Source organism: Mercenaria mercenaria, chromosome 5 (assembly GCF_021730395.1).
Source record: "Mercenaria mercenaria strain notata chromosome 5, MADL_Memer_1, whole genome shotgun sequence".
Classification (NCBI taxonomy): Eukaryota; Metazoa; Mollusca; class Bivalvia; order Venerida; family Veneridae; genus Mercenaria; species Mercenaria mercenaria.
Window position 1 is genome coordinate 42,631,261 of NC_069365.1, and position 14,838 is coordinate 42,646,098.

At 34.5% G+C, this 14,838-nt stretch overlaps 1 protein-coding gene across 6 annotated transcripts in view; it reads right to left on the reverse strand.

The window, feature by feature from the left end:
- LOC123558351 (uncharacterized) overlaps positions 1–14,838 on the reverse strand; it is a 113,553-nt gene that overhangs the window by 45,053 nt on the left and 53,662 nt on the right. Inside the window, exon 1 of one of the 6 annotated variants that reach the window (XM_053543333.1) lies at positions 11,990–12,045. The exons of 4 other annotated variants lie outside the window; for them this stretch is intronic. In XM_053543333.1, coding sequence (XP_053399308.1) covers positions 11,990–12,030 — 41 coding nt within the window. In that variant the 5' untranslated portion in view covers positions 12,031–12,045. Of the gene's footprint in view, positions 1–1,683; positions 1,719–11,989; positions 12,046–14,838 lie in introns of those variants that run through there. One more of the 6 variants, XM_053543335.1, reaches the window with a different exon arrangement.

Below are 14,838 nucleotides of genomic sequence, written 5' to 3' on the forward strand. Positions count from 1 at the left end.
TTTTTTTCAAAACCTTTTTCCATGCTGAAGAATAAAAGTAACGTCCATTAAATGCACTTCAATGAACTCAGGGCTGTTATAACAATTACCTTGGCAGAAAAGATCAAACTTTTGTGAAAGCTAGACTTACAACTAAATTACTCTTTCAATATTTTTGTACAACCGCAGGGGTCATCCGGTAACACAGACTTGAATAATTATCAGGTAATCTCCTGGTATAACATTTAAAACTAATCCCCACTAATCCTTTTTATGAACAGTTACAAAATTTACAGATATGTATTTAAATGATCCATGGAGAATTAAGAGGGTCTAAATAATGAAATTACAATCAGCTTAAAAGCTGTCAGGCATTCTAAACTATTCCAGATCATCACTCACTGATACAATTCAATCGAAATGAAAACTGGAACAGAAAAAATAAGTGAAGTCATTTAGATGTGGTCAATTTTGAACTGGACTGCCAAGCATTAAGGTGTACTCTCAGAGCAACATCACTAAGAAGATGTTGCTGTACAGAAGACAGCTGTTATACAGAAGTGCTTTGAGAAAGTTGTATGTATGTTGTGCCGAAGTTGTTGTACAGAAGTTGTTATATAGAAGTGCTTTGACAAAGTTGTATGTATGTTGTGCAGAAGTTGTTGTACAGAAGTTGTTATATAGAAGTGCTTTGACAAAGTTGTATGTATGTTGTGCAGAAGTTGTTGTACAGAAGTTGTTATATTGAAGTGCTCTGACAAAGTTGTATGTATGTTGTGTAGAAGTTGTTGTATAGAAGTGCTTTGACAAAGTTGTATGTATGTTGTGCAGAAGTTGTTGTACAGAAGCTGTTATATTGAAGTGCTCTGACAAAGTTGTATGTATGTTGTACAGAAGTTGTTATATAGAAGTGCTTTGACAAAGTTGTATGTATGTTGTGCAGAAGTTGTTGTACAGAAGTTGTTATACAGAAGTACTTTGACAAAGTTGTATGTATGTTGTGCAGAAGTTGTTGTACAGAAGTTGTTATACAGAAGTACTTTGACAAAGTTGTATGTATGTTGTGCAGAAGTTGTTGTACAGAAGTTGTTATACAGAAATGCTTTATTGACAAAGTTGTTGCAGAAGTTGTCAGGGAGAAGTTGCTGTGCAGAAGTTGTTGTAGAGAAGATGCACAAAGGTATTTGTAGTGAAGTTGTATGAGAGAAGTTGTTGAAGAGAAGAGAGGTAAATAATATAACCTATTAGGAAAAAACTGTCTAGTTGAAAAGAAAATGTCTGCATTTGGAGTGAGGAACGTGGGACAACTGTTATACTAGCCTTTCTGATGGTTAAATATGCCATTAGGTAGAGCCCTAAGCAATTTCCAATCAGGACACATTTGAGTCCCAATGACGCAATTTTTGTCAGTGACAACTGAATGTAGACAAAGTACCTAAGACCATTCATCCTCCGCCTCTGACTAATGTAAAGAAATTGCCAGTTACTTGTGGAGAGCAGGATTTCAAAGGAATCCAGGAGCACTTGACAAACAAAGTAACCAGCGTTAAATTTACAATGACACCAGATTTAAAAATAGCATTATAAAAAAACACAAAACCATAAATATATCAAGAAATTACGTAAGTGTTCCATGATTTTGGTCTGAAGCAAATTTATAGCTATAAATGAAATTAAATTTCCTTGTATAAAAATAAATCTTACCTCAATCTACGTTTGCGCATTTTCACAAGTTTATTTCAAAGTGGAAATCTCATTTGCAGTGTTGTTTTTTTGTGAGAAACAAAAGCAATGTAAGATAAAAGCATACTTTTGAAAAATATTCTTCAATCTACATTTCAAATCTATTTTATCTTGTTTTTTTGCCTATTATCTTGTCCTAGGACACTTCACATGTCAAACAATACCATAGAATTAATTTCAGATCAATGAAAAGTTTAAAATCAATAAGTTAACGAATAAGTTAACGAAGCTAAATGGCACCTTGTCTATAATCAATTCAATTATATCGAACTTCTTCAAACATTTACAAATTTTCTGTGGAACTTAAACAATTAAACAATTACTGAATCGCTGTAGTGCGTTATTACAAAAAAGTCTTTGTAACAACATAGATCAATTAAGCACTGACAGTGTTAAACTTCTTGAAGCCCAGAATGGTATCATTTACCTGCTAGCTAAATATTTTCACCCCCGCGGTGACATGCCACACTGGTTCCTCAGTATTCAGACTGGGTCACTGTGTATAAGTTTCACATTCCCCTGGACTGTGGCCAGGTAGATAGATTACCAATTAAGCTAATAAACGATCTAATTCGTCAGTATGTTCCAAATATAGACATGTAAGACGATATTTTTGAACTTCATGATCTCACAGACATTATACACTCTATTTATCTGTCTACTGCCACTTTTCAATGATTCCCCTTACCTTCCTTGAAAATACTTGTGTGTCTTATTGACAATTAAAGTATAGGTATAAAACTGAGTATATCACTTTTAAGAAGTATATCGCTTTTAAGGAGAAAATTTCACTCTTTATGATATGAACAAATAAATACCATTTTTATGATTCTTAGAAATTTATTTCATAGTAACAGTATGAATTCTAACAGAACATGTTAAGTTTGACATGGACAGTATTTTAGAGTGCATAATGCTCAACAGTTCCTGGAGATGTAGCTTATCTCCAGCAACAATCAATGTAAATAATAAATGACTATACACAAGCATAAGTAAGTCAGCAAAATAGCTTCAACCACTTCCCTCTGAAATATTAATGAACACAAAGATCACGACCACTGTTCTCCATCTTTACTACTCCAACAGAACAATAAATGCAGCAAGGTTTCCTCGCAGCCTTTCATTTTCAGTCACACAACCTATGGATGGAACAACTGAGACAAAAAAATTGTTTAAGTTTAAATAACTTACGTAATACTCACAAATTTCTTGCACGTTTTTGTGTTTATGACCTCAGAAAAACCCTCGTTCAATCTACGCAGATGACAGCGAAATGAACAAAAAGTCCACAGTCTCTACGAAAGACTAGGTCCTGAATGCCATGTTCAAGAATGTTAAGCAAAAAGACACAGGATTTCTTCAAACAGTGGAAGATTACTGTATATGGTCGTTGACACTTTTCAACATTGAAAAGACAAAGACGCTGGTGGCAGTTATAGTCTAAAGTCAATATATAAAGATTTCAAAACAAATATTTGCCCATGCTTGGTAGAAAAGTGACCCAATAACAGACGGCCCGGTATCAAAACATTTCAACCGCAATCAAAAGTAAAACACAGAGCTTTATATAAGAGCAAACTTGGGTAAACACAACCACCCAGATCGAAGATCCGTATTCAGGATATATGTATTCAGGATCTAACTCTGGCATGCCAGTTTTCATGCACAACAACGAATATAGAAGATTTTCTAAAATGTTTAAGTATTTCAAAAAGAACTTATATATCAAAACATTTTTTTTCAGTATTATCCCATTACTTAAAACTAAAAATTGATATAAACTTGTTAAATTGTACAAATGTAGGTAAAATGAGCAAAATAAACAACAAATCACTAGAACAGGGAGGATAGCCAAAATTCATTCTAACTGAAAGTCATCATCCAACCACTGATACAACAGAAATGAATTTTTAAAACTGTAGGCCTACCACAACTGAAAGTAATAAAATGATGGCAGTTTGAAAATTTAAGAAAATGGCAGATCATGGTGAACAACACACTGCTACATTAGATTTTTAGCACAATTTCTAATGTAAAGCATAAAAATAACTTTTATCCTGAATTTTGTCCTTAACGTTACCATGGAAACAAAATGGCTGCCATTTTTTCAGCTCTTGAAATATTCTTAGCGTTTTGATTTTTAAACCGAGTTTTAAATTGTTTCACTGAGAAGGTACACCAGGCAGGAGGAAAGAACTATATTGTCTAAAAGCAAAATACTGCTTTCATAATGTACAAGTAATGCAAACATCAAAATAACAAAATAAAAACACTACAAAACTTCATAAAAATTATCACATAAAGTAAAAATCGTGTAAAGCTATGTCAAACAAGGGAAAACAAACACTAATTTATAGTTGGTAATGATCCACAACATTTCAATATTGCTAGGCCGAACATGTAACTGTCTAGTAAACACAACAATAAGTTTCACTTAAACATTCTCCGCACATGACGTGCACATGATGTAACGACATAACATATACCAGTATCCGTTCAGCCAGACCAGAAATAAAGCAACATACCATGAATTCTAGATGATGTGTCACAACTGTCCTTAGAAATGCGTCATACTTTCTTCTACTCCGAAACTGATGGCAAAAATATCTGTACATGTACGTGTAAAAATCCATTTATTCCAGATCCCTTCACATGACTTTGTAATTCTTAAGTACCAAAGTATCAAAACTTTGATAATGATTTCCTATGAGAAAATATCTCACATAATATTATCCTTTATCAATTTCAAGAAAAAAGTCTTACATATAATCTGTTTTTCCCCAAACTAATCTAAAAAGCTCTTGCAAATTTCTGATATACGAAAACTGTGTAAAGGTGAATTCAGAAAAATCACAGTGTTCTTACAATAGTTGAAACGATTTTAAAAACCATTAAACCATTAAAAGCATTCTTACAGACTTTTAATGGATAAGATGATCTTTATCCTTTTTTATTTGAAAGATTTTATAAGATAATATAAAATGCCACAAGGCCGCATGCCAACATTTATAGACAGATATTTTACAAATCTTAATGCTATCGAATGTTATTTTTCTAAAGATATCGAGTCATTTTTAAAAAAAATAGTGCCTAAGACTGCTTACACAATTCGCCTATGCATAATCTTTTGTAAATACAAGGTATTCATTTATAATGTACATAAATGTTTGCATTTATTTTAAAATGCACTTCTTTTTTAATCTTCAAAATCAACATGAACCTGGTCCTATCACTTTTTTGCCTTTTGTTCCACATAGAAGTATGAAAACCATATTGTATATTTGTTTAACCCTTAGCCTGCTGCAGGCGAATTTAACAGCCTTTGCAAACAGCTTGGAACCAGATCAGACGCCGATTAAATCGGCGTCTGATCAGGTTCCAAGCTGTTTGCTACTCTGACAATATTTCTTCCAATTTTGGAGCAAATTGAATGAACTTTACAATTTTAGCAGACGACATTTCCAGCAGACGACAATTTATCTAGCATGCTAAAGGTTAATTTACACGAATAGGCAAGGTCACATTCAAACTGGCAACCTTTATAGCTGTTCTTGTAGAAGAAATTCCATTGTGCCTACTTGTAGTATATATCAGGTAACTTGTAGTATATATCAGGTAACTTGTAGTATATATCAGGTAACTTGTAGTATATATCAGGTAACTTATCACCATCATGTACCCATGAGGCCATGACATAAGGATACGCATTATGTGCCCATAAAATGTAACAATTTTTGTGGCCTTGATATGCATTATATGCCAATAATAAGTATCATATGCCAATGATATGCATTATGTGCCCATGATATGTATCATGTGCCACTGATATGCATTATGTGCCCATGATATGTATCATGTGCCAATGATATGTATCATGTGCCAATGACATGCATTATGTGCCCATGATATGTATCATGTGCCAATGATATGTATCATGTGCCAATGATATGCATTATGTGCCGCTGATATGTATCATGTGCCAATGATATGCATTATGTGCCCATGATATGCATTATGTGCCAATGATATGTATAATGTGCCTATGATATGCATTATGTGGCCATGATATGCATTCTGAGCTTATGATATGTATAACGTGCCCATGATATGCATTATGTAGCCATGATATTCATTATGTGCCGTTGATATGTACCGTGTGCCAATGATATGCATTATGTGCCCATGATATGCATTATGTGCCAATGATATGTATAATGTGCCCATGATATGCATTATGTGGCCATGATATGCATTCTGTGCCCATGATATGTATAATGTGCCCATGATATGCATTATGTGGCCATGATATGCATTATGTGCCCATGATATGTATAATGTGCCCATGATATGCATTGCCATGATATGCATGTGGCCATGTTTATGTATATTGTTGCCAATAATATGCATTATGGCCAAATGTACTGTATGTGGCCATGATAGTTATTGTGCAATGATATGATCACGTGCATCAAAGCATCATGTGTATGATTGTGGCCATGTAGATAAATGTGCCAATAATAGCTTAGTGGCCATGCTAACATTTGTGCCCATGATATGTAATTCAACAATATGCTTATGTGACATGCTATGCATTATTGGCCATAATTATCATCCAATGATTCATTATGTACATGATTCGTTTCATGTGCAATGATATGCATTATGTGGCCATGCTATGCATTATGTGGCCATGATATGTATAGGGTGCCCATGATATGCATTATGTGGCCATGCTATGCATTATGTGCATGATATGTATATGTGCCAAAAATGCATTATGTGCCGTAAATGCATTTTGGCTTTGCTATGATATGTACCCATGATAGTAAATGTGCCAATAATATGCATTATGGCCTGTGATATGCAATTATGTGACATGATACGCATATGTACCACAATGGCATTATGTGCCATGATATGCATATGTACCCACAATGTATTATGTCCCAAATGATATGCATTTATATAGTGCCATGATAGTATATATGCCCATGATATGTATTAGGTTATGTATTAGATGCTCCTGATATGCATTAGGTGCTTGTGATATTCATATGCATTATGTGCAAATGATATTATGTGCCCATGATCTAAGGCACTAATGCAATATTATGTGCCCCCAGCTGATAGCACCGGATCATTCATATCAATGATATGCAGCACCTAATGGTGTCCCAGGGCACCTATACTTATCATTAGGACCTAATGCATATCAGTGGCACCTAAAGTATTAGATGCCTATAGTATGCATTGGGTGCACACAATGTACATTAGGTGCTCTTGATATCAATAAAATGCTCACTATGGAGAGTTTTAGTCAAATAATACACATAGCAAGAGGGCCAAGATGGCCCTAGGTCGCTCACCTAAGAAACAATAACAGTTAAACATTTTTGACCTGTGATTTCATGAAACGAATGTTCTGACAATTTTCATTAAGACTGGACACAAAAAATGGCTTCTTGCGATAAACAAGATTTCTAGATATGACTAGTTTTTGACCCTAGATACCCATGTTCAAACGACCTACATTTTATCAGGCAATATTCTGACCAAAACATGAGACAATTGATAAAAACAGCCTCTATCACATACCAAGTTTTTTCTTTGATTGACAAGTGCCCTAGTTTTGGCCTCAGATGACCCATATTCAAATTCGACCTAGATGTCATCAAGGCAATCATCCGACAAATTTCAAAATCAATTGAAAAACAGTCCTATCGCATACACAAGATTTTCTTTAAATTTGACCTAGTGACATAAGTTGTGACCTCAGATAACCCATATCAACTTGACCTAATTTCATGAAGGCAATCAATCTGACCAAATTCATGACGATTAAATGAACAAGAGCTGTCTCCATAGGATGACAACATGCCCCCGAGGGACTTTAATGAATGTTATGGCCAATGTAGAGTTTAGGACCTTAATACGAGCGGTCTTGCGCGGACACGTCGTCTTACTGTGTCACACATTTATGCGTAGTTATTTAAAAATCATGCATGAATGACAAAGATATGGATCCAGGACATGCCCATTCAATGCACTATATGAAATAAGACCTTTAACATCAAGGTGACTGACCTTTGAGCTACGGACTGGGTCTTGCGCATGAACGTCTTTCTACTTGGTACACATTCATCCATTTTTGAAATCCATTCCATCGATACAAAGATTGGACCGTACACCCCATCAATCACTTATCCCTTAATGTCTAAGAGTGACCTTGACTTTGATAGGACCGGGTCTGGGCGACACTCGTATTACGTGGTACATTCATGCCAAGTTATTTGAAATCTATCCATGATGACAACGATATGGACGGACACAACCTTTCAATCATATCCCTTAATTAAGGTGACCTTGCCCTTGAGGTACGGACCTGGTCTTGCGCGTGAACGTCGTCTATGTGGAACATTCATGCCAGTTTTGAAATCCATCCATTCGATGACAAAAATTGGACCGGACACGCATCAACAATAACCTTTAATGTCTAAGGTGACCTTGACCTTGAGTACGGCCGGTCTTGCGCGCGACACGTCGTTTACTGTGGTACACATTATGCAAGTTATTTGGAACTCCATCCATCGATGACAAAGATATGGACCGGACACGAAAAAAGTGCGGACAGACGACAGACGACAGACTGACAGACCGTACAGACAGCGGTTCAAAACTATATGCCTCACTTCGGGGCATAAATATACATCCTCTATGCATACACAATGTTTTCTTTATTTGACCTAGTGACCTAGTTTTTTATTCCAGATGACCCATTTTGAACCCTCGGCCATGATTTTTCAAGGCAATCATTCTGGCTAATTCATGAGATCAGTTGAAAATACAGCCTCTATTGCTACACAGTTTTTTTGATTTACCTAGTGACCTAGTTTGACCCAGATGACCCATTTGCAAACTTTGTCTAAATTCATCAAGGTAATCATTCTGACCAAAAACTGAAATATTGAAAAATACAGCCTCTATCGCATACACAAGGTTTTTCCTTGATCTGACCTAGTACCTAAGTTTTTGACCCAAATGACCATTTCAAAATCGTCCTAGATTTCATCAAGGTTATCATTCTGCCAAATCATGAAGATCAATTGAAAATACCTCTATCACATCACAAGGTTTTCTTTGATTTGCCTAGTGACCTAGTTTTGACCCGGATGACCATTTTCGAAACTCGGCCTAAATTTCATCAAGGCAATCATTCTGACCAAATTCATGAAGATCAATTGAAAAATACAGCTTAGCACATTTAAAGGTTTTTTTGATTGACATAGTGGACCTAGTTTTTGACCAGAGATGACCCATTTTCGAACTCGGCTAGATTCATAAGGTACATTCTAACCAACATTCATGAAGATTCATGAAAAATAAGCTCTACGATACAAGGTTTTCTTTGATTGACCTAGTGACCAGTTTTTGACCGAGATACCCATTTCGAACTCGGCCTAGATTCATCAAGGAATCTTTTGACATTATTCATGAAGATCAATTAAAAAATCAGCCTCTATGCATACACAAGGTTTTCTGTGATTTGACTAGTGACCTATTTTTGATACGAGATTGACCATTTTCGAACTCGGCCTAGATTTCACCAAGGTATCATTTGACCAATATTCATGAAGATTAATTGAAAAATACAGCCTCTATCGCATGCAAGGTTTTTCTTTGATTGACCAGTGACCTAGTTTACGACCCAGATGACCATTATCGAACTCAGCCTAGATTCATCAGGTTATCATTCTGCCATATCATGAAGATTAAATGAAAAATACAGCTCAGCACACAGCTAATGTTGACAGAGGACAGACGACGGAGACAGACGCCGGACATCGGCGATCAGAAAACTCACCGGCATTGCCAGGTGAGCTAAATTTCCATTAATGAGTGCTCATGGAATCATTTAAGTGTAGCACAAGTGATATAAAGTTAAACCTAACTTGCATTTTATAATCATTTCGTATTCATGATGCCAATCAAAATTAATGCTCAAAACTACTTTCAGTGGTCATAATAATCGACAAGTGCCCAATATACTGGTTAAGAACTAAAATAATTCTAAAATAAAGCGCTCATGTTTACCTATTTAATGAACAGGACACTCCATAAGTGCTTGATCACTATATGTATTGCGCAACAATGCCCATGATAAGTGATCAATATTCAAAATTTTGATCCTCAAAATATGCACTTACATCAAAAACTCCATTACATACAAAACAGCGCATAGGATTTTGTTTTAACAAATGTTTACGCAGATTTTTTTAAAGACACCATGGTATGCTAATGTATACAAATGATTGCAGTATTTATATACATCATAAATTAAGGTAATAAATTTTATGCGCAAAACATCTGCACGTAAACAATACATCATTTGATCATCATGTCCAACTGGTCTGTCACCTACAGAATAAAAGCCACGTTCTTTAAAAACATATCCTGTTCAAGTGGCTATGTCAACATTTCTTCAATCACAAACTCTTTGATTTTATTACTAAATATGCCAAAAATTATTTGAAAGTTTAATGAGAGCCATTAAATCATACTTATTGTCAAAATGGAGTAAAAACAATGAAATATTCGAAAATTGATGTTAATGACTTTGTACTGCATAAATTTGATAAAATGCAGAAAGATTTTGAATATGTAGCAAAATGAAACTGTCAAATGGCAAACTGAGGAAACAGCAATGTTTACTTGTTTCTGTATTTACACTTCAATGTCTTTCTAAGATTTCATTTTAAATGGTACTAAATCTTTTAGTTTGTCCTCAGTTTCTATTAGAGTAGTCTGACTACCAACTAAATAATCTTTTTTATTTTTAAAAACAAGCATTAAAAAAAATTCCTTTCATACCTTTTACTATCTCAGTAAAAAGGGGCAAAATTAAACAAATTTTGAATAACTGCAAGAGTTATCTCCTAGTTGTATTGATACAACTAAAATTCATGAGGGGAGGTAACTCTATCCCCTGTAACAGATATTGGTGAAAAACTTGTAAGTTAGCAGTAGATTTTCAGAAAATGGTACTTGAATTCAACAATTATTTTAGCAAATGTCTTTTAGGGGTCTTTTGTCTGATTTTGGATTTTTAAGGATTTTAATGCTGTAACTGAAACTTACAATTTTAAACATTAACCAGAAACTGACACTGGCTTTGAACTTCTATGAGAATAACACCAGTTAACATCAATTTTAAAAAGAGATAATTTAAGATATGTAAATATTGATATGTTTCCAAAATATGTCTGTAATTCAGATAAAACTTCCATCCCTGACAAAACTCTGAAGCAGTGTGCTGTTTTATGGCTGCCCTAGGCAGAACTATCATTTATTATTTAACAGTTTTACTCCTTTCAGAAATCTTCAGGAACACCTTTTACCTTTATTTGACAATTCATGGATATTACAAGAATAGCAGAGAAGCCTGGTTCACTCACCTGACAGAGCATAATTTATATTCCATCACATAACCCCAGGAAAAGAAACAAGAATAGCAGAGACCTCACCTGACAGAGTATGTCAATAAGGTAACTGATGACCTACTTAAGAATTAAGGCACCAAAAAAAAAAGGAGAACATAAGTGAGAAGTTTGAGCAAAATAAAAAACAAAAGAGTAATAAATGTGTAAGAGATGAGTTAAAAGCACAACTCCTGCTGAATAATTCAGATCCAGAATGTTTTATAAGGAAGACATTTAAGTTGTAACAAAATTGAAAACCTGATAATATCTTTATTTCAACAAACCTTGTAATGATAAAACATCCTCATAGTGATGTTATGATATTTTTATAACTGTAATTTATCTATACTGTTCACTTAACTGTCCCAATCCATGGGATATGATATAAAAATTATGTCCTACACCAATAAATATTAATATCTGAATGAGTTTTTACAATTACAAAACTTATTTTACAGCTATGAGTCAGTGATAGATAAAGAACAAACAAAAATACATAGTAACTGGAGGATTAGATCACACTATTAGTATTCAGGGACACTTGAATAAAACAGTGAATACAAGTTTTGTTGTCAAAAATTGAATTAAACGAATACAATGAAATAATAATTATGAACTTGTTTATACTTAAATCATAAATTTATTATACTGAGAACATTATTTGGTACATATTATTAGACTAATAATTAGCAGCTCAAAGCTCTGTCGAAGCACACTCAATTAAAAATTACAATTTTTCTCAGCAACCTTTTAACATTTTAAACTGTATGACACTAGAAAATGAAACTTACTATTGCAAGTTTACGTAAGTCCCAATATGCATTAGCGACATTTTTCTTTTCACAGGAAAAACAGGCAAACTGGAGCGGTCCAGTTGCAAACTGCTTCGACGATAGGTATCCATCTTTCGGCCAGTCACTGATTCTCACTATATTCTGACTATTTTTCAGTTTACATTTTAAGATCCATGAGTATTCAAAAAGATTTGTTTTAAATATTTTTCACAAAATATTAAAACACAAATACGATCATTCGATATAGAATAAATCTCTCCATTTCCATACGCTCTAATACACAATTTACGAATTCAGTGTCAAATGTTGCTACAGCCATGCCTAATGACAGTTAATCAGGACATAGTCTATAATATCGAACTTATTTAGGATAAGCTGTATAGAAACTTAATAAACATGTCGTGGTATTTTATGCTTCAGTCATCCCATAATCCCTTTAATCCCTAACCCAAGTCCAATCCATTAATTAATCCGAATAAATGTCGATATTGTGCACCTACGTGTACTTCATTTTTTAAATAATGTGTACTAAGTCTTCATGCTCGTTCGTATACATAAAACATGTTTAGAATAATTTCCATAAGTGTTATCCTTTCACGACAGTAAACAAAGAACATGTTATGACGGTAAATTTAAATAAATCACATTGACATAATTTCTGTGTAGGAGGCCTTGTAAATTAAAACTTAGATTTCAGCCTTAAAGAAAATGCACCAATCCATATTCAAAATATAACAAGGCAGTCTGAAAGACAGCTATATCCCCCACTGCTGTTATGGATAGTGAAAGGGTTGATGGTATTGAGTTGTGACCTTGACCGTGAGCCAACATGGCTGACTCATGAGCTCTGCAAATCGTCTAGATGATACGATCATTTGACCCAAGTTTCATGAAATCCTTCAAAGGGTTTAGGAGATACAGATCAGCGGACATAAGATGGAAAGCTCAAACCTTTGAATTTGAGTTGTGACCTTGACCTTGAGCTGACATGGCTGACTCATGAGTTCAGCACACTGTCTTGATGCGGTGATCATTTATTATTATTATCATTATACCAGATTTATATAGCGCCCTTTTCATGATAAACAAGTTCAAAGGCGCTTTACATATAGCATCATCTGACCAAAGATTCATGAAAATTCTTCAAGGGGTTTAAGTGACATGGAGCGGACACAAGATGGAAGGCTCAAACCTTGGACTTTGAGTTGTGACCTTGACCTTGAGCTGACATGGCTGACTCAGGAGTTCAGCACATTGTCTTGATGCGGTGATCATTTATTATTATTATTATACCAGATTTATATAGCGTCCTTTTCATGATAAACACGTTCAAAGGCGCTTTACATATAGCATCATTTGACCAAAGTTTCATGAAAATTTTTCAAGGGGTTTAAGTTACATGGAGCAGACACAATCGTCACTGACGGATGAATGGATGGTAGGAAGGACGGACAGACGGAGGGGCGGGGCGGGATTAATAATTAATTTTACCTGTTTTAATTTTTTTGGCTCAGGGATTAAATCCCTGCCACGTCGATTAACACAGAAGCATATTGCTCGAACTGCCAGTTGTCATAGGATATTCTAGAAACAGATATAATTATATATCTGGCAACCAGAAAAAAGAGTTTTAATTTTCACAGACAAAATGTCATGCACTGAAGACTGGCTGTCATAATAGCACAGGGTAATAAACACTCTACCTACCATACAGGAATGAAAACACCTTTAGGCTGTTCCATACTATTAATAGCACCTATTTTCATGATTTTGTGTATGTTCCAGCACCTCCCCCACCCCCAACCCCCTCACTCCTACACCTCCCCATAAAAATAAAGTCATTAAAGATTACCTTGATTACCTTATGCCAAAAGGGATGCAATAACCTTTAGCAAACAACATCAAGTAAAAAAGTCTTGATTATTGTGAAAAATATTCATTGTCTTGTGGCAAACTGTTTTACTTGGAAAGCATAATTTCTTATCCATTAACACGGAGTAATTATAACAAAACATAACCTACATAGGACCAAAAAAAGAAGAAAACAAAACAACTGGTTTAGCACTAGCTTTTCAGTTACAGTTTCAGTATATATAATGTGATTCCTTATTTTAATAAATATCTTCCCAGGAGCTTTTGCATGAAAACGTTCAGCAGTGCACTTTGTAAAGCTTCAAAATGTTCAGCAATATACTTTCTAAACTGTCTTCAAAATATTCAGCAATGTACTTGTAAACTGGCTTCAAAATGTTCAGCAATGTATACTTGTAAACTGGCTTCAAAATGTTCAGTAATGTACTTGTAAACTGTCTTCAAAATGTTCAGGAATGTACTTGTAAACTGTCTTCAAAATGTTCAGCAATATACTTTGTAAACTGGCTTCAAAATGTTCCGCAATATACTTTGTAAACTATATACTTTGTAAACTGTCTTCAAAATGTTCAGCAATGTACTTTGTAAACTGGCTTCAAAATGTTCAGCAATATACTTTGTAAACTATATACTTTGTAAACTGTCTTCAAAATGTTCAGCAATGTACTTTGTAAACTGGCTTCAAAACGTTCAGCAATGTACTTGTAAACCGGCTTCAAAACTACTTTACTGAGCAATTGAAGGCAATTTCAGCGACATCTGGTAGAAAAAGCACATACAAAATAATGTGAAAACCAAAAATTACATCTGTTACACAAACCTAATGATAAAATATCGAATGTTATTGTGACCAATTCAGACAAGTTTGTTTACAAATGGGCAGATACCATTATATGTCACTGTGTAGACAGAACGTACCTGCATGACGTTATCTATTTCCGCAATTTTTACGATTAACTTTCCATTTTATAACA